At 40.4% G+C, this 26,165-nt stretch overlaps 1 protein-coding gene and 1 long non-coding RNA gene across 2 annotated transcripts; one reads left to right on the forward strand and one right to left on the reverse strand.

Moving 5' to 3' along the window:
• Window positions 1-81: 81 nt before the first annotated feature.
• Window positions 82-16,562, forward strand: LOC113649788 (pentraxin fusion protein-like). The gene is made up of 4 exons (XM_027157759.2): window positions 82-223; window positions 711-777; window positions 2,608-2,669; window positions 15,760-16,562. Exons 3-4 carry the CDS (start codon window positions 2,612-2,614, stop codon window positions 16,386-16,388), a joined length of 687 nt encoding a protein of 228 aa, XP_027013560.2. The 5' UTR covers window positions 82-223; window positions 711-777; window positions 2,608-2,611; the 3' UTR covers window positions 16,389-16,562.
• LOC125140845 lies at window positions 5,486-6,492 on the reverse strand. The gene is made up of 2 exons (XR_007140104.1): window positions 6,214-6,492; window positions 5,486-6,105 (listed from the first exon to the last, which is right to left on the reverse strand). It is a non-coding gene; the product is annotated as an uncharacterized LOC125140845 (long non-coding RNA).
• Window positions 16,563-26,165: the final 9,603 nt, after the last annotated feature.

Below are 26,165 nucleotides of genomic sequence, written 5' to 3' on the forward strand. Positions count from 1 at the left end.
TCCCGGCTGATAGTCTGGGTGCGGTCTACGGCGCTTGTCAGCTTGCAGCTTCTGGCGGCGGATGGCTCTCTGTAGTTGGTGGTGTGCCACACTCCAGGTCTCCTCGCACCTACGGAACCAGTCATCCAATGCAGGCAGATCAGAAGGTTCGTCGGACCATGGAAACAGGGGTGGTTGGTATCCGAGGACACATTGAAAGGGTGTGAGACCGGTTGCTGGTTTGGTGAGTGAGTTCTGTGCGTACTCCGCCCACATTAGATACTTGCTCCAGTCAGTTTGGTTCTCGTGGCAGTAGGAACGGAGAAAACGAGTTATTTCCTGGTTGAGGTTGTGATATTCTAATCATTATAATGATATAAAAATAAACATAGAATAATCTGAAATTTTGATTAGTCTGAGTTTTGAAAAATGTTTCATTACTTTTTATTATTATTAATTTATTCATTATAAATTCACACCCTGATTTCTGCTGATTTAGGACAATGTTTAGTTCTGAACCAGACACTTAATGTCAGTTTAACGTCTTTTAACTGAAGATGATTATTTCTGGTTCTTTCTGCAAGTGGAACCAAATTTATTAGCATGTTTGTCCTGACTTTTAGAAACACTTCACAAATCTGTGTTTCATAATCAGCCTTTTAGACTTTAAACCCTGGTGAAATATGAAACAAGGTCACAGCAGCTGATGATCTGATATCTACCCACCCCAGATAGTTATCTCTGGACCTTCACATCACATGCTGTGTTTCTCTTATGCAGCAGGTGTTGCAAAAGAAAGTAAGTATTTGTTCAATTTGGGATTCTGTTATTGTAGCATAACAACCTGGTTAATGCTGGTGTCGTTTCGTAAGATTCAATTCTGTTACAGGAGACTGCAGTGTTAAGATTATTGCTTCAGTAATGACAATAAAACCAAATCAGATTATTGTCATTACTGAAGCAATAATCTTAACACTGCAGTAATGACAATAAAACCAAATCAGATTATTGTCTACGTTGGTAAACTTTACAGTAAAATACTGATAGCTGTGTTTCCAGTCACTTACATGGTCACAGGAATACTGCTGTAATCAGTGTCTACAGTCCATGGTGTAATTAACAAATATCCATTAACATTATTTAACATTAACACTGTGCTGTTTTATTGTATTAAACTTCGTCATTGTTCTATAGCAATACACTATATTTTTATAATGAATGCTCTAATTACTGATTTCCATACAGTACTGTACTTATAGATTCAGTTACTGGTCAGTAAATAATATTAAATACTAAAAATTTCATATTCATAGTTATTTATAAGAAAAGTAATAGTAAGTATTAATAATGTATAACAACATACTCTCGTATGAGTTTTAAACCTTTTTAAATAAAGAGCGAGAAATTTACTTTGTCAATGTTTTATTTTTGAAATAAAAAACTTTTGTTTTTAACTTTTAAGTAAGTGTAATTAATTAACTGTAACAATTAACAATGCAGTAATCTTAACAAATGTGGACAGACAGACAGACCAATAGCTGAACTGAGAATGGAGTTTTTCAGAAATATATTTTAAAATGTCCCAGAAACTGAAGGATCCAGAAACATAATATTTTAAAATGTTTATTTTAGTGATCTAATTCAGCACAATGGTCTAATGTTATCACTGGATGGTCAGCTGATTATAAAATAAGATAAGATAAGATAAGATAAGATAAGATAAGATAAGATAAGATAAGATATACCTTTATTCATCCCACAATGGGGAAATTTCACTGTTACTGCAGCCAAGAGTAATAAAATGCAAATATATAAAAAGAAATACAAAAACATACAATATACAAAACAAAATGTATAAAAAGATGGTAATATTGCAGGTTTTTCAAAATATTGAACGTTTAATACTTAATACTTTGTTATTTAGAATAATATATAGCCACAATATAACAAACAATTCCCAAAATCCTTTCCAGTGAAGGATATATGAAGGTTATGTGGCAACTTTTACCAAGAAATGTTATTGAGTGAAGAGTTGAATGAACTGTTTACACTAGTGACAAATTGTGAAATGTTTACTGTTCTGAGTTAACATTCGTGGGCAAACAACATCTACCAAAAGCTGAAAAAACTACTGTCAGCAGATTAATACTCAGATATACAACTGGTTATCTGCCTTCTCAAGCTCCAAAGTCTGTTCATCTTCATCACAGACACAAATGTTAGATGATTAAGATGAAACATTATTTCTCAGACTTCTCACACCACATTGTTTGTATCCTGTATTAAAGAAATGCCTAAAAACTAAAAAAATTTTGTTCATGAGTTTTGTTCATTAAAGTTTGATTGCAATACATCTTCTCCCATCATCACAGTAAACCCTGTAGAGATGTTCAGATGAATCTGATAGACAGAGAAACTTTGAGAGGTTAAAATGACTGCGACAAACCTGAGTCTGAAACCTGAGTCTGAAGCACAGGTTTAATGTGGGACAGTGTATGTGTATTCATTAAGAAAATGTAAATATCTGCAGCAACGTGTGTGTGTGTGTGTGTGTGTGTGTGTGTGTGTGTGTGTGTGTGTGTGTGTGTGTGTGAATGAAGATTTTTCTGAAGAATTTCTGCCAGACAGTAAGATGAAGACTGTGTTTGTGGTGCTGTTGCTTCTTCCGGCTCTGACTTCAGCTCTAAAACGTAAGTTTTTATTAACATTCTTTCTTAAAATGTTTCCGATTTGTTTTCATATGAATGTTGTTGGTTGCTGTAGGACATAAATCTGATTAAAACCAAATAAAGAGCAGCTGGTTTTGTACCAGGTTCTTCACATCTTGTTGGATCTCAAAGAGTTTATAAATGTATAGGATCTTACTTATTGAAAGGCATTGATTATGAGAGGGATAAATTAATTTCAATAATGTCAGCTGTATCATGGAACCATATCCATTGATATTGTTTAAAGAAATACTTATTTTCTTTCTACAATTTAAACTTGGGCTTTTTTTTGAGTGAATTTTAAGCCTTTTCTCCAGAAAAAAATCCAAACCTGCCAACCATGTGACAAAATGTGTTTTATTCTGATGAGACCAGTTAAACATAATGGTGTAAGGAATCTTCAGAGGCAGAAGGTGTAGAGTTTATTCAAACACACAAAGCATATAATCTCTACGCAATACATGTATGGTCTGGTCTTTATCAGCAATCATTTGAAGTTGCAGTATTATAAACTGTTGTAGAAATGACATTTTTTACATTTACATTATTCAATTCCTGGGATGTAAAGCGTCCCACCACTCCACAGTCTGTAAACCTGAGTGACTTGTGAGGGTGGTAAGGAGACAACATCAGGACATCCCAGTTCACCAAACACTTTATGACCATGAACCCTTCAGATCTTCTCCATTACCTAAGAAAAGCTATTCATAAATGCTAAACTAAACAAATGTGTTTTTATCCTGGACTTAAACACTGAGACTGTGTCTGAGACCCGAACACTAATTGGAATTCTGTTCCATAAATGTGGGTCTCTGTGAGAAAAAGCTCTGAACCCTGCTGGAGACTTTTGTAGTTGAGGTACCAACAAATATCCTGCACCTTTTGATTGAAGTAGGTGTGATGGATCATAAAAAACAAAAGATCTCTCAGGTTCTGTGGTGTGAGACCGTTAAGTGCTTTATAGATTAATAATAATATTTTATAATCAATGTGAAACTTGACTGGAAGCCAATGCAATGAGGATAAGATAGAGGTGATATGGTCATATCTTCTGGTTGTAGTTAGGACTCTAGCTGCTGTGTTCTGGACTAACTGGAGCTTGTTTATGCTCCTACTGGAACATCCAGACAGTGAAGCATTACAATAATCCAAACTAGAGGTTACAAAGGCATGAACAAGTGTTTCTGCGTCATGTAATGACATCAGATTTCGACGTCTAATGTCCTTCACACAATCTGAAATCTTATTAAGCTGGTGACTCACATCTGACTTAGCTGAACAGTGGAAGCCAATATCATGGTTATGAATAATTGCACCAAGGGGAAGCATATATAATGAGAAAAGCAATGGTCCTAAAACAAAACCTTGCAGAACACCAAACTTTACCGTAGTTTGTTGAGTGGTCACCATTTAGATCTACGAACTGATATTGATCTGTCAAATAAGACCCAATACAGGAGAGGGCTGTTCCTTTAACACCAACAACATGTTCTAGCCTATCAAGTAGAATAGAATGGTCAATGGTATCAAAAGCTGCACTAAAATCAAGTAACTGTTGATCTCATTCTTACCCACGTATTAAATAGAGAAAATATAGTCATTGTGTCTTAATCAGTAGCTATCTCTGACCACAATCTCATTTAATTTAAATTGCCGAGTTAAACATATATTTACATCACTACTGCAGAGAGATTCACCAACAGACTCCCAGAATTATCATCCATGCTTAGATCACCATATGACCCACAGAACTTCATCAGATGACTGACTATTTAGAGTCAGTGCTTCACTTTACCCTAAATATTGTAGCTCCACTAAAAAGGAAAGTAATTAGAGAGAAAAAAAAAATTCACATCCTGGTACAATGACAGCACAAACTTTAAAACAATCAGCTAGGAAATTAGAATGTAAATAGCATTTAACTAAATTATCAGTATTTCGGTTTGCATTAGAAGGAAAGCCTTCCCTAGCTCTCTGTGGCTCTGCTCTCAGGGATGGTTAATGTACGTATGTACACAGCACTTGGGGGGCATTGCATTGGGCAAGAGCTCATCGACTCCTGTGCGATGTGGGGATAGCCTTGAAACTTTTCCTTTGTCTGAGATTTCCTTGAAGTCTTGATTCATTTGACAGGAATATTTTTGGTGAGCTGGGATTCAGGGCTTTTTATTGAGGTAGTCAGACAGTGGTGTGCCAGAGAGTGTGATGACCAATGGATAAGATGCTGTTTTGCCTGGAGAGCTGACGGTCATGTATATGTAACCAGGGGAGGACCAAGATGATGTTGTTTGTGGGTGTAGAAATAACGTAAAAGGAAATTGCCTCCTGATGAAATAATCCGATTTTGAGAGTGAATAGGGTGTTTTGGTGCGTGAGGTAGCCTTCTACGATAGGTTGGTTGTTCACGGCAGTGACACAGAGTAGAGTGAGGCATGGCTTGGTGGGCAGTCGCAGCTGTTCAACGAGGTTTCAGCCAATCAGGTAAACTGCAGCACCAGAATCAATTAGAGCTCTAACACAGGACACTTCATGAGCATAACATAACTGCAACAAAATTGTGAAATTGGGTGTGGAGAAAGACCAAACCATGCAAGAGGGTTTCTATGGGCAGATGGAACAGGTGTGTCCAGGTTGGCTGAAGTAATAGCATAGCTGAAGCTGATGATCCACCTCTTTTATTTGTGTCCACCCCAGCCGCATGGGTTCCCCATGTTCACTGTGGATAGGTTACCATTCCAGTACATAGTGTTACTATGTGGGGCGAGGGCGAAACATGAACGAGAACATGACACCAGGGGTAGCTGAAAGAACAATATTTTACTAGGAAAACAAGTGTACAAATGGGGGTGTCTTCAGGAGCCAACAAGGCCAAAATAACAAATGAAACGGCTATTTATTGCAACCCTTAACTTCCTTACTAAACAAAAGAAAAAGAAAACACAAATCACTTCCCTATCTCCCTAAGAATAAACACAATCAAGAAAAGGTACAAACAAAATGGCATCGGTCTCCCTACTTCCCCACAAATATTATATACCACTATATACAAATTAGCAAACAGGTCCAAACAAGGGCGATCCAGAATCAAAGTAAAAAAAACAGGCAAGAGTCAGTATTAACAGGAAATGCTAAGAATATAAATACACAGAGCAATTTCACACAACTAGTTAGCAAAAAGCAAGTGATGACAGCAAATGAGCCAAAGAAGCTAAACAGGAAGTGGTGGTGGAGGCTTTTATAGGCCAGAGGGAGTCAGCTGACCAGCAGGGCGTGGCACCAGGTAAACCTCAGGAACCAATCAGGGTTTATCCTGCACAGAAACTCAAACACCTCCCCAAAAACAGAAAACAAATAGAAAAGGACGTAACAATAGCAGTAGGTGGGTAAAGTTCTTCCAAAAACAGAAGAGGGTCAAAACCTGGAAAACACAAGAACACAGTACAAGTAATGTGATAATCCAATAAACAGTTAGACAAAAATCATAGTTGAAAAGAAAGCAAAAGTCAAAACACGGTCAGAACAATACCATAAACAAACGGCTTGGTATCAACACAGAGGAATAATATTTTGCACAAACAGTAATGTGTGTTTGGCTTAAATACCTGTAAAAACCTGGTAGTGTAACGAGTCTGTCCGTATTTTCCCTTGTGTCTGTCTGCTGTCATTCCCTGATGTTAATTGTTGACCCCGCCTACCCATTTGTTACCACGGACATTTAATTGCATTCAATCTCTTCCCCAGGTGTTTTGTCTTAGTCCTTGTGTAGTGGGTTTTCTTCTGCGTTGTGTATTTTTAGAATTAAAGAGATGTCACACCATGATGCAGTTGTCAAATGGTTTACTTTTGGCCTCTCGGGATCTCTCCTCTGTGTTACACACAACAGACAGCATCAGGCAGTAACAGGATTACGTCTGATCGAGAAGTGCCTCTCATCGCATTGAAATCCCGCGAAAGAGAGCGCACACCGGAAATTACGTCAGCTCCACCCTCACGCTTGCACATGACCATTATACAATTCTTAATAAACATTTTTAAAAAGGTGAAAAAGAAGTAAAAATAATATTTTTCTAGTGGTCACTTGACTATTCATCACCGTGCCATCTCTTCTAACACGAACTTCAAAATAAAAGCCTTGTGTTAGTACAATTAATTAATAATAATTTAAATAATCTAGTGTAACAACATTACCCTCGCCACATTCACCCCCACTGTTTTACACTAGATTATTGGACAACCAACCCAGCATCTCTTCATATCAGTGTAGACAAAATTAACAAAATTAAACTTCCAGAGCAGGACGAACTCTTTGAGATGACATTGTTTGTATCAGTCTACACACAGGTTTAATCAATCTACCAAATCTTGTTCTTGGTCCCTGCTGTTCACCAGATACAATTGCATTGTGACCAGAATGTGTGGCATCTTGAGATGAACTCATAGGCATCTCACTCACAACAGCAGAAACATCACAGACATTATCAACAGCAGGCGTGACAGTTTGGGATACAGAGTCTACATTCTGTACGTCTGACATAAACGATGTCTCATCATTCGAAGCCATGTACACAGACAATGAAGTACTGGATATACTGTCAGAGAAGTCTTGACACTCTGCCCCTTCAACATGTTCAGTTTGTCGCTCCACTTCAAGACCATAAGTCCCATGTTCACTACTGTGAATTACATCACTCAGTTCAACTTTCTCCCTCCCTACAACTGCACCCAAGTCAGCAATCCACTGAGAAGTTCTGTCTGCAGTGTCACTTTTCTGGAGGTCAGTACTTGATGAATTACAAATTGAACTCAAGTTACATTCTGAATTCACTGAATCCCCCCAAGCAGGCAATGGTAAAAAATTTACAGGCATTAGCAGGTTCCGATGTACAGTTCTGACACGACCATTAACAGGGTGGCGAATCTTGTACGTGTTCAAAGAACAGTTCTTGCTCACAACAATGTACACCGTGCTCTCCCAACGATCTGCTAATTTTCTTTTTCCTTTTTCACCTTTGTTTGCCAGCAGGACTCTATCACCCAACTCTAATGAATGACCCTTGCATTTACGATTATAATGTTCAGCCTGTTTGTTTTGCTGCTGACGTGCATGTTGTTGCGCAAGTGACATTGCCTCCCTTAAATCCTTCCCCAGAGACTGGACATATTTACTTACATCAACAGTCCCCACATCCAAGATTACGCTCTCAAACAAAACATCTACTGGCAATCTCGGGGTACGACCAAACATCAAAAAGAATGGTGGGTAGCCAGTAGTCTCATGCCTGGTACAATTGTAAGAAAAGGTCAGTGTGTTCAACATCTGAGGCCAATTAGCTTTAGTCCTCGGAGGCAGGGACCTTATCATGTCACCAAGAGTACGATTGAACCTTTCAGTTTGGCCATTACCCATAGGGTGGTACGGTGTGGTGTGAGATTTGGAAACACCTGACAAAGTCAACAATTCTGCAATCAGCGAGCTTTCAAAGTTCGCACCCTGGTCAGAATGGATTCGGGCTGGGAAGCCGTATATACAAAAGAAGTTGTTCCACAGAACACGGGCAACAGACTTCGCAGTTTGATTTGGGCAAACATACGCACATGCAAGCTTTGTGAAATGGTCGGTTATTACCAACACATCAACTGACTTGTTATGGACATTCTCAGCCGTCCAGAAATCAATACAAACCAACTCTAGTGGTGCTGTTGTCATTATGGATACGAGTGGTGCTCTAGCCTGCGGCTCAGGAGTTTTACTTAACACACATCTCTTGCATTGCGACACATACAGTTTCACATCTTTCTCCATAGAATTCCAGTAGAATCTCTGCCTCGCAAGCCAAAGAGTGCGGTGCTGGCCCTGATACCAGTATCATCATGCACCCCTTTTAGGACCAAATCCCTTAAAGCTGCTGGCACAACAAACTGGTAAGACTTAGTCTTGGTTACAGGATTCTTAGACACACGGTAAAGTATACCTAACCTGAATGTAAATTTGCCCCACTGTCTGAGTATTCGTACGGTTTCTTTCAACTCGTTAGTCTTTTCTCTCCTAGAGGGACGTCTATCTCGCTCCACAAAGAACCTCACCCTACTAATCACTGGATCATGACATTGCTTTTCGAGCAGCTCATCATGGGTAAGCTTGTTGAGTGGGCACTGTGCTACGTCCTCCAATCCCCTCAAATGCTGAACATATGCGACTGCTCTAGCCGCCGCGCCTTCCTCCCAGTGACGATGAGTACGGAACACAGCTGACATCTCCTCACAGGACACTCTCCCTGGAGCAAAACTCTGCACCAGGTTAGCCATTTCACGACACTTCTGTGACCCAGACAAGTCCTCAAAAACCTCCCCCTCTGTGCGTTCGCAAGACGAATGAAACATACCCTGCACCTGCTCAACCCCAAGAGTCTCCGCTTCATGCCTCAAGACGTCATACGGTGTTCTGGTCAGTCTGTGCAAAATCCTGGAAGCAGCAAAAGGCTCCCTACTCAACGCATCGGCTACAACGTTTTTCGATCCAGGTATGTATGTTATGTCAAATTCATAAGGGGCCAGTTTCGCAACCCATCTCTGTTCGCAGGCATCAAGCCTCGGTTTGGTCAAGATATACTTGAGCGGGTTGTTATCTGTCCAAACCGTAAACCTGTGCCCGCGAAGCCAATGACTGAATTTATCGCAAATGGCCCATTTCATAGCCAAAAATTCGAGCCTATGAGCCGGGTACTTAGACTGAGCGTGATTGAGTGACTTTGATGCAAAGACGATTGGCCTTGCAACCGCATGACCTTCCTGAACCTGGGATAGAACAGCCCCAAGTCCACTTGTCGAAGCATCTACTGACAGTAAAAATGGTTGTGAAAAGTCTGGGTGAGCAAGTAGGACCTGACCTACCAGTACAGTCTTGAGATTCTCGAACGCGACTCTGCATTCCTCAGTCCAGTCATTAGGAGTGAGTTTCCGGACCACTCCCAACCTTTTTATCGCACCCCTCCCCTTTCTAGGTTTCTTCTGACCGGTCATTAACTGAAAGAGAGGCTTCGCAATCATGGAACAATTTTCAATGAAATGTTGATAGTATACGACCATGCCCAGAAATGACCTGATTTTGCCCACAGATGGGGTAACACCATCAACTTCCATCAAGTCTTTCTCGGACACATTCACAATAGCCTCAACCTTCATAGGATCACTAGCTACTCCGTCCTGTGAAATAATGTGACCCAAGAATTTGACTGATCTACGCAAAAACCTACACTTGGAGGGTGAAAGTTTCAAGTTGTGATCTCTGAGACGCTGAAACACCAACTCCAATCTCTGTAAACTTTCTTCCTCTGTCTTACCAAAAACTAAGAGGTCATCCAGGTAACAGAGCAAACTCGTGAAATTTTGATCACCGAAAATAGTCAACATCATTCTCATGAACGTAGCAGGACTGTTGCAAAGCCCTTGCGGCAACCGGTTGTACTCATGCAAACCAAGGGGAGAACTGAAAGCTGTAAATTTCTTATCCTCCTCATGTAAAGGAATGTTGTAGTACCCTGATGTCAAATCCATGGTACAAAATAAGGTATTCCCCCCCAACGCCGCTAGAACATCTGCTTGGTGAGGGAGAGGATGAGCATCCTTCACCGTACGAGCGTTAAGCCACCGAAAGTCAGTGCACAACCGTAAATCACCGTTCTTCTTCCAAACTAACACTAGAGGTGACGCAAACTCGCTGGTCGATTTCCTGATTATCTCCATCTGTTCCATCTCATCGAGCGTCTCTCTCAACTTTTGATATTGAGCCGGGGAAACTCTGCGATACGGTAACCGGAAGGGTTTGTCATCGGTCAACCGAATGCGGTGACAAAACCCTTTCGCTTCACCGCAATCCAACGAATGCCTAGAGAAAACACACTCATATTTCTTTATCAGATCAATGAGCTTGCTTCTCCAAAAGGGCGACACCTCACAGTCATTTAAGTTTAAGTCATTTAGGCCCAGTTCATCCAAACTAATGTCATTGAAGTGATTAGCACCAGACACTGAGCTCTTTGCTGACAAACTACCACAAGCACTACCGCTGTTCATGGCTACGTTCTGGAAAACTCGTTGTCCTTGCACATTATCAAAATCTTCCAAAGCAATGCATGGGTAGACATCAGCCAATTTCGCATTTTTGCGCAGCACAATTTCTGAGTTCGTCGGGTTTATCATTTTCACCGGGAGCCAACCGTCGCCCCATAAGGGAGAGATTACTCTACCGATAAGCACATTACGGTGGACACAGCGAGAAGTACTAGGTTCAATTACAACCGTGCTGCCCACTGAGAGTTTTAGCCCTGGTGGTAGTCGACCCCAGACAAGGTGTTCGCTCATCGGCTGCAAAAGCACGGCAGACTTAGACTTTAAAGTACCAACTTTGTCCGGGATAGTACTACCCCTCCATCTCTCGATGCACGAAAGCATACGCAGAAACTGACAGTCTTCGCTCTGATTTGATTGGTCTGGTTTATCTAGAACTCTCCAAAATCCCTCATTTGATTTCATCTCTCTGATCAGGGGTTTCAGTACATTAGTGCCAATGATAAGCTGGTCTACTTGTCCACTCACAATAAGGACTGGTACACTAAAACTGAATCCGTACACCTCAAGTTTCAGATCACACATACCTGCAGGACTAGTCTGCTTCCCACCGCACCCAACCAGGACAATGTCTGACAGAGGAAACAACTCCTGATCCAGGACTCCGGCTTCTCTTAGTTGAGGCACCACACTAGCACTCAAGGTAGTCGCCATAGAGCCACTGTCCAGCATTCCCTTAAGACAAACCTTGTCCTGTACCAAAACACTGGTGTAGAACAGACTGTCACTCTGCATTGACTGAATAGTATTTTGAAAAATCACAGTTTTATCTTTGCCTACACTCTCACAATAAAATGAATAAACCGATTCAACATCAGCGTTTAAGGAGGAACTATCATCATGCCCCACATTGCCCTCCCCCCAATGGAGGCTCTCTAGTTTCCCTGAGACGCGACATTATCTTGCCTGCCAGTGTTTTCCTTGGGCATGATTTTCTCACAGTTAAAGCTCATATGTCCAGAAGAAAAACATTTAAAACAGAGATTATACATCCTGCAATGAGTAGTAGTACTATGGTCTTTGCTATTACAAACTTTACATTCACGGCTCAGTTTGTTAGAATTCTTAGGCCAACCACCACGAACAGTTTGAGCATTGCACACAATAGTCTTTTCTAACATGGTCAGAACTTTGTCTAAAGTGTTATCGGTTGACGGTGTGGCTGTTACTGACCTATGAGGAGGCAGAGAAGTCGGATCATCAATGGGCTCCAGAGCCCTGGCTGTTTGTTGACACACGACACTCTTTGTCGCTTTCTGTTCCCTAAGCATCTCATCCAATCTCTCCTGGACCTCAGAAGCTGTCCATGACTGTGTAGGTTTGCTTTTGAACACAATAGACAGTTCCTTATCAGGGCAATGTCGAATAAACATGACAGCCAGTTCTCTGCACCGATTCTCCAAGGTTCTGCCCTCCTCCCTAAGGCTTCGCTCAGCCACCTCAGCAGCTTTGTTCAACCTTAACCAATAATCCAATGGGCTCTCATTTGAATACGGTTTTACAGAGTAGAAATCGGCTAAAGGCATTCCTGAGCTACAGGAATCGCTAAAATGGTGTCTCAATACTGTGAACACAGCATCTACGGTGGGAGTTACCGTTCTGTTGCTCAGCCAGACCTTGATAATGTCCCTGGCCCTCCCCATTAGTCTGTTCATTACTTCATCAACCTTTTCAGATTCTACCATTTCCTTTTTGTTTAAGTACACTTGCATCAGTTCTTCCCACTCCAACATGGAACACTTATCTGTACCATCTCCACGATAATAAGGAGGTGCAGTTATCTCTGACTTTAATACTAAGTTTAACTTGGAAGCATCAATAATGGTTGCATTCGACATCTTAGGGTCAGAAACACTAGTGTTTCCTCCAAAACAACCACTAGATGGCATACTTAAATGCCTAGTCTGCAACAAACTGTCCCTGATAGCTTCACCAATTTCAGATCCAATGCGTCTAATGAGGTTATTCATGTCCTTCGAGAGCCCTGAATCATGTTTGATACACTCTGGGTTGCCAGGTTTTGTTATTGGACTACAGCTTATGTCATGTCGTGCATTCAATGATCTCAGCATTTCACCCCTCCCAGTGCTTGTGTACTGAGGACTCATAAACTGAAAACCTCTGTCAGGTGTAGTTAGTAGCGCACCCCTACCCCTACCAGCTAACATGCTGTGTTCAAATGTGAAACTTTCATCAGTCATAACTACTTTCCTCAATTTTCACTAACAAACAAAAAAAAAATGTCCTTAAATCAAAAGTCCTTAAAGACAAATGTCCGTACTCAGAAATAAAAACAACAATTGTCCTTCCAAAGATAAACAAGCCCAAACCAGTCATAGATGAGCCGTTCCAGTCACGCAATTCAACGATGATGTCACCGCAATCCGAGGAAAGACGGTCACACTTTCAGCACCCCAGGCGGTCAGCATCCAGCAAACCAAACGACAGGTCACGGCACCATTTTGTAGTGGGTTTTCTTCTGCGTTGTGTATTTTTAGAATTAAAGAGATGTCACACCATGATGCAGTTGTCAAATGGTTTACTTTTGGCCTCTCGGGATCTCTCCTCTGTGTTACACACAACAGACAGCATCAGGCAGTAACAGGATTACGTCTGATCGAGAAGTGCCTCTCATCGCATTGAAATCCCGCGAAAGAGAGCATTAAAACAAAATATCAAACATACAATTGTAACATGAGAAATAAGAAAATCTAAGAATAGGAACGAACACTGAAATTATCTATTTACATACCTGTGTTACACACAACAGACAGCATCAGGCAGTAACAGGATTACGTCTGATCGAGAAGTGCCTGTCAATCATTACAGGTATATTTATATACGTGTAAATCTCTTGGATCATTAAGAATAAATACAACGTTATACAACAAAGTTTCAGCAGCCCACTGCACGTGTCATGGCAGCCATTACGTGAATTCGCACTTTACATTAAACATATTTTTACAATGTGCATAACTCAGATTAATAATGTCTTAACAAAAAAAAAGGTACTAAGCAATCACATTTTGTACAGAACGTACATAAACAGTAAATAATTAACTACTTTTGAACACTTTCTTGGGGAGCTGATAAAACATACCTCTCATCGCATTGAAATCCCGTGAAAGAGAGCGCACACCGGAAATTACGTCAGCTCCACCCTCACGCTTGCACATGACCATTATACAATTCTTAATAAACATTTTTAAAAAGGTGAACAGTTTCAAAAAGGAGAGAAAACAAAACCAATAAAGAAATAATGTTTGTAGAAAAAGAAATAAAAATAATATTTTTCTAGTGGTCACGTGACCATTCATCACCGTGCCATCTCTTCTAACACGAACTTCAAAATAAAAGCCTTGTGTTAGTACAATTAATTAATAATAATTTAAATAATCTAGTGTAACAACATTACCCTCGCCACACTTGTCTGTTTCCATCTTGTGATTGGTTCTCGTTCACCATATGTACTCTGTTTTTGTTCACTTCCCGGTTGTGAGTCTTTGTTTTTGTTTAGTATGTAGCATGTTGTCTTTTCCTGTTCCCTGTTCTGCTCAGTGTTCCATCCTGTTTTGCTTGCTTATCTGTTGTTTTGCTTATCTGTTCTTGTTTTTGTTATTAAATCGTAAACTGCATTTGGATCCTCATACGCCTGTGACTAACCGTGACAGGTAGTGGCTAAAACTCGAGCGAGGGTTCCCTTTGCTGTTTTGGGGAGGATGTTGCGGGTCTTGCTTTTACAACCACCTTTAGTATATTTTGACATTCTGGGAACTACCAGAAGTCTTGCGGTTTGTGATCTCAGAGAGCATGAAGGATTGTAACGTGTTAGAAGACTAGTTAGATACATGGGAGCTAAACCATTAAGAGCCTTGTATGTAAGTAGCAGCAGTTGCCAGTGTAGAGATGATAACATTTGGGTTATATGATCATACTTTCTTGTCCTGGTAAGAACTCTGGTAGCTGCATTTTCATGACCTGTAGACTGGACTATTCTAATGCATTACATGAACTAGCTTCTCAGCATCAGATACAGACAGGATGTTTCTCAGCTTGGCAATATTTCTAAGGTGGAAGAAGGCTGATTTTGTAATATGGGTGATATGATTTTCAAAAGACAAGTTGCTGTCTAATAAACACCCAGGTCTTTCACTCTCGAGCTAGTAGTAACAGTACATCACTCTAAATAAATGTTCAATTTTAAGAGTTTCTGTGTACTGGTTTTTGGACCAATAATGTAATGTTTCTGTCTTCTAAGAATTTAACAACAGAAAATTTCAGGTCATAAAAACTTTTATCTCTTAACTCAGTCAGTTAATTTGGACAATTTAGCTATTTCATCTGGTTTTAATGAGATATTTAACTGGGTATCGTCAGCATAACAGTGGGAAAGGGAAGCATATAAATCGAGAAAAGCAGAACTCATCCTTGAGGGGCCCCATAATTAACTGGCAATAAACTGGAGGATTCACCATTTAATTCTACATAATGGTATTGCTCAGACAGGTAGGATCTAAACCTTTTAGCCTGTCCATGAATACCTGTGTAATTTTTAAGCGATCTACGAGAATGTTGTGATCTATAGTGTTGAATTCAGCACTAAGTTCAAATAGAGCTAATAGTGATATACAGTCTTGGTCCGAAGCTAAGAACAAGTCATTTGTAACATTCACAAGTGCAGTTTCTGTGCTATGATGGGGCCTGAAACCTGACTGGAACTCTTCAAAGATATTATAAGAAGGAGCTCAGTTGAACAGACACAACCTTTTCTAATATTTTAGACATAAACAGGTGAAATAGGAGAAATAGCTGTGAAATAGGTCTGTAATTTGATAGTTCATTGGATCTAAATTAGGTTTCTTAATGAGGGGCCTAAAAACTGCCAACTTGAAGGAAAAGGATTTAATATTTAAATAATATTTTCATGTCTCCCCCTTCAACACAGGTAAGGTGCTGCTGTTCCCTCAGGAGACTGACACGGCCTATGTGCAGCTCACTTCAGAGAAACCTCTGAATTTACAGGCCTTTACTCTTTGCATGCGTGTGGCCTCTGAACTCACTAACGACCGTGACACCATCCTGTTCGCTTACCGCACTAGTGAAGCTGACGAGCTCAACGTGTGGCAGGAGAAAAAAGGATTCTCTCTTTACCTGAGAAGCAGTAGTGAAGGTGTTATCTTTAAACTACCACTGCTGTCTGTTGTCCCCATTCACCTGTGTGTCACCTGGGAGTCGCGAACCGGAGCCACCGCGTTTTGGGTGAACGGACGACGCACCATGCTGAAAATCTACAGACGCGGGTTTAGTGTAAGTCAAGACGGAGCTATTATTCTTGGACAGGATCCTGACTCGTATCTGGGCAAATTTGACAAAAATCAGAGCTTCATGGGTGAAATTACAGACCTACACATGTGGGACAGTTTCCTGGGTGCAGGTCAGATTAAGCAGCTGTATGAGTATCAAGACCTGGGTGTACGTGGGAATGTGCTGGACTGGAATTCTCTAAAGTACAAAATCTCTGGGAACGTTGTTGAGGTGTCTGAGGTAGACACCGAGATAAATACATGTACATGATATAGCTTCTGATTTGATCTTATTTGATATAATTGAGCATGTGATTGAGTATCTAATTATTATTATTACTGACTAATCAGTGTCTGTAAGTAATGTCCATCTGATCTGAAAGGAGATACTCTGAAACTGAATAAATAAAAGAATTGTAAAATAAAAAGTATCTGAGAGAAAATACTGAAGGTTGAGAGTCTGAAGGTTTACTTCAGTTTACTTCACCTCCTTATTTTCTCTCCACACATCAAATACACAATATCACTGGTTTATCCTCAGAGTAGTGAAGCACCTGTTCTGTTGAAGTGTTTTTGCTGCAAACAGTAACCATGCTGAGAGGAAGTTTGAACATTGAGCACTTGGTGCCCTCTGGTGAGCACAAAGCCATGTGGAAAAGTGAAAAAACACCAAGTATGGAGTGAATGAGCTCAAACACACACACACACACACACACACACACACACACACACACACACACACACACACACACACACACACACACACACACACACACAGAGTGTAACATCTTATTAAAGGTGGACCCTGTATGAAAAAAAACAAACCTTTCCATTTGAGCAAGTCTGACTGTCCTTTTCACATTTCTCTAAAAAACAAGAGTTGACAGAATGACGAGTAAAAATGGCGAGTCGAAATATTCACTGGTTCAACCAACCATGCAAGAATAATGTTTTAACGATTACCTACCTCTGTTTTGCCCTTTTCTCTCTGCACACACATGATATCACAAACACTCACACACACTCACACACTGGTTCACTGCAAAACTCAGCCAGCTCCGTCAGGCCAAAGTGGATGCTCACATCAACTGGGATAGAGTCTTGTATAAACAGGCCAAATACACACTTACACACTGGAAAAGGAGATCAGAGTGGCAAAGAGGAATTATTCTGAAAAGCTACGGACTCAGTTTTCCTCAGTTTTACTCAGCTTCAGTGTGGAAAGATCTGAAAGCCATCACCAACTACACGACACCCCCCCACCCCCCAGCACTGTGGTGAATCAACAGCTGGCAGACGACCTGAACGAGTTCCACTGCAGGTGTGAAAAATCCCAATTCTCACCTCCTGTAAACCCCGACTCCAACACACCTACAATTCAGTTCAGTAAAGATGAGGTGTGTCAGGTCTTCAAGAAGAACAAAAGAAGAAAGGCACCAGACCCAGACAGTGTTTCACCAGCCTGTCTGAAAACCTGGGGGCCAGTTGATCAGGACATCTTTACACGAATATTCAACACATCACTGGATCTGTGTGAAGTCCCCTCATGCTTCAAAAGCGCCACCGTCATTCCCGTCCCAAAGAAATAGAAAATTACCAGACTAAATGAATACAGACCTGTGGCTCTAACTTTTGTGGTCACATGAAATCATTTGAAAGACTGGTTTTGGATTACCTAAAGGACATCACTGAACCCTTACTCAACCCTCTGCAGATTGCCACTAGTAGCAGCTAGTGCGACTGGAAAACTCAAATCCAGCACCCGCACCATCAGCACTGGCACTCCTCAGGGTTGTGTCCTCTCCCCACTGCTCTTCTCTCTGTATACAAACGACTGCACCTCTAATGACCCCTCTTTCAAGCTCCTGAAGTTTGCAGATGACACCACACTGATCGGCTTCATCCAGGATGGTGACGAGTCTGCTTACAGACTGGAGGTTGAACAGCTGGCTGTCTGGTGCTTTCTTAACATCCTGGAGCTAAACATGCTCAAGACAGTGGAGATGATCAACCCTGGACAAACAACCCTGCTCTTACCCCACTCACCATCATGGACAGCATGGTTACAGCAGTGAAGTCATTCAGATTCCTGGGAACCACAATCTCCCAGGACCTAAAGTGGAACTTTCACATTGACTCCATTGTGAAAAAGGCCCAGCAGAGGTTGTACTTCCTTCGCCAGCTGAGGAAGTTCAACTTGCCACAGGATCTGCTGAAACAGTTCTACACTGCCATCATTGAATCCATCCTCTTCTCTTCAATTACTGTTTGGTTCAGCTCAGCCACCCAGTCTGACCTCAGAAGACTACAGAGGGTAGTCCGGACTGCTGAGCGAATCATTGGCACAACTCTCCCCACTCTCCAAGATCTGTACTTCTCCAGAGTGAGCAAAAGTGCAAAGAAAATCACGCTGGACCCCTCACATCCAGCACACTCACTCTTCGAACTGTTGCCATCTGGTCCATGCTACATAGCCCTGAGCACCAAAACGACCAGACATAGGAACAGATTCTTTCCTCAGGCAATCCATCTGATGAACACTTAACATACACAGAACAAACGATATTCTTACACATTGTTTACATGTACTTATTTATAGTTCAATTTGCACATTTTTCCACTGTACATACAACTGTCTTTATTTTATCCTGTTATGGACCGCCGTGACGCCCACGGCACATGACGGCACACAACCACTAGGGGATGAGGCTGCATCAAATTCGTTGTAGCTTTTAAGCATTAAATCCTCTAAATACACGGTTTAAATTTTTCTGACCAAAAACTGTAAACAGCAGTTCACTTCCGTCCTTTGTTTCGGCTCTCACTTCTCCCATGAGGCTTATAAAACTACACTGTTGCATCAGATTTGTATTCCGGGGCCTAACGAATCAAACAAGCCCTCAAATGATCCAACCGGTGCCTGTAGTGCAGAGCTAGATGGCTGAGAAACCAATGATCTCTCTCCATCCTAGGTGTGACACCCTCCTTTTGACTGACAATTGCTCCCTCCAGTAGTGATTTCATGATCTCATGCCTCAGGGTGTCAGGTTACAAGTAAACAAGAAAAACATGAACGGACGGACATGTCCGTAGAAAATTATTCATACAAAATCCATTTTTGAGTCTTTTGACTTGAAATTTTTTTGGTGAAAGCCAAGACATGTGACTATGACCCTCAGTTGTTGTTTAGCTCCTAACATGTTTTACAGCAATAAGATTAATCAGTTTATCAGTAAAAATCTCAGACGGAAATCAAAACCTTCCATTCTAGCCTCTGTAACTTTGTGACAGTAAGGCTGAGAATCACTCTATCTGAAACTAGAGACTCTCTTCTTTCCAATGAGACCAGGCTCACCTCTGTGTGTCAAAGTATGTGGGAGCTGTACCACTTTTTAGGTGGGTAGGTCATGTAGGCAAAAATCATGAAAATAGGGGGCGAGGTCCATAACAGGATATACCTGTATGTGTTCATGTCCTATCGATGCCATTCTGTTTACACTGTGGAGCTCCTGTACTAGAACAAATACCTCGTATGTGAAAACATACTTGGCAATAAATACCTTTCTGATTCTGAATGAATCACTGAATGAAGACAACAAATTAATCATTGAAGGTGTTTAGTCCTGGTGAGTGATTTTTTTCTTCAATATTTATTCTGTTAGTTTCTCTGTTAAATTTTGTTATAAAGTTGTCACATTTTTTTTATAAAGCTACACTGAGTACGTGTAGAGATCTGCTGTAACAAGATAATCCTACCACTAGAAACCAGACGGTTTAGTTTCTCAGTCCTGGAGCATTAGTTTCTTGTTAACTAAGTTTATAAATGGATTTAAAACCTAAAACCTGTTGGAGAATCTCACTCTTGCTACGTGACCTCACCATCATGTGGTCAGCATGCATCATATTGAACCTCCATCACAGACACAAACTCCAGGGGAGTTTTCTTTTAATCAGATGACTTTAGGTATCAAAAAGAAAATAGTCACCCAAAGTCATAATACTTAATAAAAGACATCAATACCTTGGTGAAACTGAGCTAAAATGTGGACATTATAAATAAGTGTGTTCTGCAGATCAAGGTTCCTCTCAATTATTCAGCTTATTGTTTATATTGTTACTGAATTTTGTGTAAAGACAGATTCTAGGAAACAGGGTTGGAATTACACCTGTTGAATATTTAAATTCTTCAGCTCCTGTGATTTGCATAAACATTATTCTCTGGTTTCACTTTTCACTCTGGTGAATCTATACAGATCAACTACACAACATTTAAACATTCATTTAAAATGCTGATTCTCTCAATCCCGTTTTACTTGAACACCAATTTTTACTTTTAAATAACTTTTTTTTTCTTTTAAGAACTTTTACCTTTAAAAAATATGTCATGATGTTTGTTTAGGAATGTTCTCTAATAAAATCCAGTTCTTCCAGGAGCAGATTTATTTACTGAGATGAGGTGGAAATCTGTGTAGTTCTGAGGAACGTCTTTTAGAGTCTTGATGCAGATGTCGATAGTTTCACCAGAAGCATGAGAGAGATTTAAAAATGTAACTTGTTTTGCATTTTTATTTTGCATAGGATTTTAACCAACACTGTGCCGACGAATTCGGAGGAACAAAATAAGACGTTCCACACACACATTCTGTTTGCACAGCCAGTAAAATTAAAATTAACTGAAAAACTGTGTGGTGTTTAATCAGGTGAGTGCTTACATACAACAAAAAAATCCTTCATTCTTTTAACTTGTAAATTTCTGTTGCTGACTGATTTTTCTGAACAGCGCAGGAGGACATTCACTCAGTGAGCATTCTTTTTGAAAAATGGACATCAAGGACATCTTGAGAGAAAAACTACACGAGAAAAACATTGTAGAAAAAGTCAGAGAAGAACTCGACCAATACAAAGAGGAGATTGAGAGTCAGAGACTAAAGCTGAAAAATAAAGACAGAAAGATTATGAGAATGAAACAAGAATTAGAAGAGAAGGATGAAGAGATAGGGGCACTGAAGGTGGAACAAGAAGAGAAGGATAAAGAGATAGCGTCACTGAAGGTGGAACAAGAAGAGAAGGATGAAGAGATAGGGGCACTGAAGGTGGAACTAGAAGTGAAGGATAAAGAGATAGAGGAACTGAAGGAGGAACTAGAAGAGAAAGATAACAAGATTGATAGAAAGAGACAAAACCTGGATAACAGGGACCAAGAGCTAGAAGAGCTGAGAGAAGAAATTGAGGAAAAAGATGAAACAATAAATGAATTGAGAGAAGAAATAAATGAGAAAGAAGGAGAGATAGACAGAATACGACAAGAATTGGAAAATTTTGAAGGCTTACATGATATATTCTAATCTAATCTGTGTTGTAAGGTGCTCTGATTGTAAGAATACCTGCTGAATTCTTTGACAAACGTGAGTTATCATTACACATGACCTCATGTTTGGCTGCATTGTTAAGCCACACTGCAGTGATGGATGGACTCCCGTGAAATACACCAACCTTTCAAGTCTCTTGCTTCAAGTAGAAAATGTACTTTGGCAGATGTCCCACCTTGTGTAGCTGTGGATCATTTTAAACAAATACTTTATTTTTAATCAAAATAAAATCTTACTCATTTGAAACAAACATGTTGAATGGTTTTATTGGTTACAGTATTTTGTTAAGTAGTCAAGAAGCTTTTATTGTCATTTACACTATATATGTGACACAGTACACAGTGACATGAGACCAGAGGTGGGAAATAACGGAGTAAAAATACTTCCTTACTGTACTTAAGTACATTTTTCTGGTATCAGTACTTTACTCCACTATTTATTTTTCGGACAACTTTTGACTTTTCCTCATTACATTTTTACACAAATATCTGTACTTTTTACTTCTTACATTTTCAAAACGGACTCGTTACTTTTAGTATTATTCCTTCTCATTGGACGCTGTTTCCAGCCTATCATCCTATCATTGTGCGCTTTTTCCCCATGTGATTGGTGTACTGTATTATTTACTGGCTATCAGACATAGACTAAGGATAGCGGAGCTAACAATGAGCAGCGCCTACAAAAGGAATGGCTAATGTTCATTCAGAGGGAGTCACCGATGTTAAAATAAGTAACAACGAGGACATTCCTGAACACACATGGTCATATATGAGGGAGATGTTTGTAATAATCGGCGTCAAAAAGGATTCCTGGCGAATGCGTTGTGAATTGTGTCACCCAGGGGGGGTTCTAGCCCTTTATTAGGGTGGCTTCAGCCCCCTGTCTGTAATCTCAGCCACCCTAAAACTATAAGGATCATTTTTACTTTCATAAATAAACAATAAAAATTATGTTCAAATGCAGGACGTGTCGTCGATGGGAAAGAAAATTATTTATCAGTTTGATCCAAGAGCGATTTTTTTTTACTTTGCTTTTATTCTATACTTTTACACGCGTGTGTTGTAGTGTTTCAAAAGTGCGTCTTCAGCTGTCTGCTTTATTAGAACGGAGACGCACAGGTACGCGCAGCGTGCACGCGCAGTCAGAGCTGGAGGCGTTTATCTATAACGTTAATCGGCGGAAAGCCGCAAAGACGGCAACCAAAAGCAGTGAAATGTCACTATTCTTATTACCAGAGTTGTCATATAATATATAATATAGAATTCTTCTTGTTTTAAATTCTCACTGAGGGCTAAAACCCCTAAAGATGAAACCCTAGAACTGCCCCTGGTGTCAACCCAAAAAACACCAAGTGCTTAATTTAATGAACATTAATTTTGTCATTTGTAAAACATCACAATAATTTTGAGTTGTTTTCAAGGACAGAGCTGGAATCTCCCTACAGTTTGGGATATGGCCTTGGTGATACACTTGGTATACATTATATTTCCAAAAGTATTGGGTCACCTGACCTTTCCTGCTATATGTGGTTGTTTTCTGATCTCATCCCTACTGAACACCTTTGGGATGAATGTGAACACTGACTCCACCCTACATCACCTACATCAGTGCCTGCCTTTCGTAACACTCTTGTGGCTGATGAACACAAATATCCATATACATACACACAGATATATATATATATAACATGACGTCCAGTTACCAGCATGACACTAAACAGGTAGTAGTAACGGCGACTTTTTACTTAAGTACATGTCAGAGCCCATACTTCTTTACTTTAACTTGAGTAAAAGAGTGTAGTCACTACTTCTACTTTTACTGGAGTCTTTTAAAAAATGAGTATCTGTACTTCTACTTGAGTAAAGGATGTGTGAACTTTTGCCACCTCTGCATGAGGCAACGTTCCTCCAGGACCAGGGAGCTACATAGAACCACAACCCCATCCCAGCGAATCCTGAGGCATCCAGAGATCTAGCAGCTACACTTAGATTCTGCTATACTAAAAAGATGTGAACTCCATGTGATTTTTTGCATCTATACAACATTTGTTACACTGTATATTTATAATCACACCCCCAGTGTCACCCATATGAGGATGAGGTCCCCCTTGAGTCTGGTTCCTCTCAAGGTTTCTTCCTTACCATCTAATGCCCCTTTTCCACCGAGGCAGTTCGAGTGCTGGTTCGGAGCCAGAGCCTAATTTAGAACCAGTTCTTTCTGTTTCGACCGCCAAAGCACCGGCTCTGAACCATGAAAAGTGGTTCTTAAGTAGCACCAAAACGTTGCTGGTCTAGACTTAAGAACCGTTTGCGTCAGGAGCTGGGGGCGGGGCTACTGTTAGCGCTTTTGATAATGTACCTTAAGTATACTAATGTTTAATACACTTTTACTTTACCGCGATATGATATATTATCAGCACACATGATAGTAGGTAGCTACATGCTAAGGCTAACTTTTTTTTCTGTGTTAACGATAAAATAACGTTATGTACTTTATCGATTACAACCTCCGTTTATACAGATTACACGGAGCTGCACGTACACATTTTATTCGCCGCGTTTGGATGTTAATGTAGGTTCGCAAAGCAATGAGCATTAACAGTAAAGCAACATCCACCATCGTTGTTGTGTTTGTGTTTGCCGCTGCTGCGCTAACGTCGCTGGGACACGTGGCACGTATACAGTGACGTCACACTCGGCGCTGTGATGGCTCTCTAGCCGGTGGAAAGGCAAACCGGTTCTTAGAAGGTTCACCAGTGGAACCAAATTTGAACCAGCACCAGCACTAGCTCTGAACCAGCACCCGGTTCTTTCCAGTGGAAAAGAGGCATCTGATCCTTTAGCACTGTCTGACTGGACCTGACTGACTGTCTCTCAGGGTATGAGAAAGGGATGAAGACTCGTCTCTGTTCTGTTTTCTCGGTGGTGGAATGAAGCTCCATGATATCAATGATATCAGACCAAGAACAGATGACCAAAGACCAACTTGTAATTAAATTTGGACTTACACATGTATTGTGTTGTCTATGTGTTAATAGTAATGTACCTGCACAACAGACTTTATTTTTACTCTTTTTCTGTGACCAAGTGAAGCGGTAAGTCACTGTGGATAAAGACGTCTGCCAAATGCCTAAAATGTAAATGTAAATATGTGGCTTCTGTTACTCTAGTTCAGGAGTTCCGAAGGTTTTCAGACCACGACCCCTAATATTAGACTATTGACGACCCGTGACAACCCCCCCCCCTCCTTTCTCTCTGTGTTTTCCTCCAACAGCTTGTAAGGATTTGCGATTTGGTTACAGACTGACTGAGCTAAAACAAAAAGGAACACAATCTCTAAGCCAGGCTATTTTATTAACCAATTATGGACAAAAACAAATACATCCCATAACTGTGAAATGCTTACAGACAGAATACGAAAAAGCTGCCTGTAACACGTGTACAGCGTTGGCTGGCGCCTTGGAACAATTATAATAACTTAATGTATAATTGTATTGTAATTATAAATGTATTCAGAAAATATGCCTAATGTGATGGATGGGCGCTGTGTGTGGAGCAAAGCAGGTCCACTCTAGGTTCAGTTTTGGAGTTCGCCCCCCGCAGATCATCTCCCATGTTAAGTCATGACCTGTGTTTATTCTTAATGTAAGTCAGCACGAATCAGGAGAATGTCTTTTTGCATAAATACGTTGAGCCAAATTGCATCAGTACATCCAACACTGCTTTCGACAACTATGGATATTCCAGCATGACAGAAACCCAGAACTCATCCAGCGTCTTGCCGTCAAATGCCGTCCTCAGGGTTCGATCTAACATATCTGACGCCAGATGATTTGCCATGGTTACATTGAATGGTGACCTTATCCAGTCATATTGGTCGGGAGCGTCTCATTCAGGGAAATACTTATGAAAGTGATCCAAAACTTGGGATTGACGCCGTCACTTGACTGTCGTAATTAATCGGAGCAAACAAAGTTTCATTTCCAGTTTATTTTAATTATACTAAATTTATTCTCTCATCATTACAACCTTTTAAACCTTCATAAAAAAAATAAAAAAATATATAAAGTTTCTAGAAATCATCTCGTGACCCCCAGCCCCCCACTCCACGACCCCCACTATGGGAACTGCTGCTGTAGTTCACTGACTGCACCCGACGGCCGAGTGCACTGTCAGGAACAGGAGCAAATTAATGCGTTCATTAAAAAGAGCAGAATAATCAAAAAATATGCTAGGTTCATGATATCAGGAGGGGGCTAAAAAATAGAACCACAAAAGAGTCACAACAACAACAAAAGGCTCTGCACTTCAGCAGAAAGGTGACAACGATGTGTCACAGTACAGATTTAGAGGAATCAAGTGTGTTCTATCAGACAGGGGGCATGGAGCATGACCACTGGGAGCTGTGATCCAGTGCTGCCATATTTGTAGGCCACATTGCAGTATGTGGCTGATTTCAAAATAAACGACACTCAGTTTATGTCTCCTGAGATATGAATATTAATGAAGTTCAAAAATATGATCTATAAAAAGCAGTGTGCAGCTTTGATTTGATCTTCGGGATTGTAGAAGTATTTTTATGATGAATGTTAGGAAACTATTGCATAATAAAACATTAAAACGTAAGACATTAAATCAGTTGCTATAAAAACGTTATCTAGTGAAAAAACGTTTAAAAAG

The sequence above is a fragment of the Tachysurus fulvidraco genome, chromosome 3 (genome assembly GCF_022655615.1).
Source record: "Tachysurus fulvidraco isolate hzauxx_2018 chromosome 3, HZAU_PFXX_2.0, whole genome shotgun sequence".
Taxonomy (NCBI): domain Eukaryota; kingdom Metazoa; phylum Chordata; class Actinopteri; order Siluriformes; family Bagridae; genus Tachysurus; species Tachysurus fulvidraco.

What these genes read in the sequence shown, in the direction of transcription:
- LOC113649788 (XM_027157759.2), top strand. Translation starts at nt 2,612, where the DNA reads ATGAAGACTGTGTTTGTGGTGCTGTTGCTTCTTCCGGCTCTGACTTCA. An exon ending in TCTGACTTCAGCTCTAAAAC is followed by an intron (nt 2,670 to 15,759) that starts GTAAGTTTTTAT and finishes CCTTCAACACAG; the next exon opens with GTAAGGTGCTGCTGTTCCCT.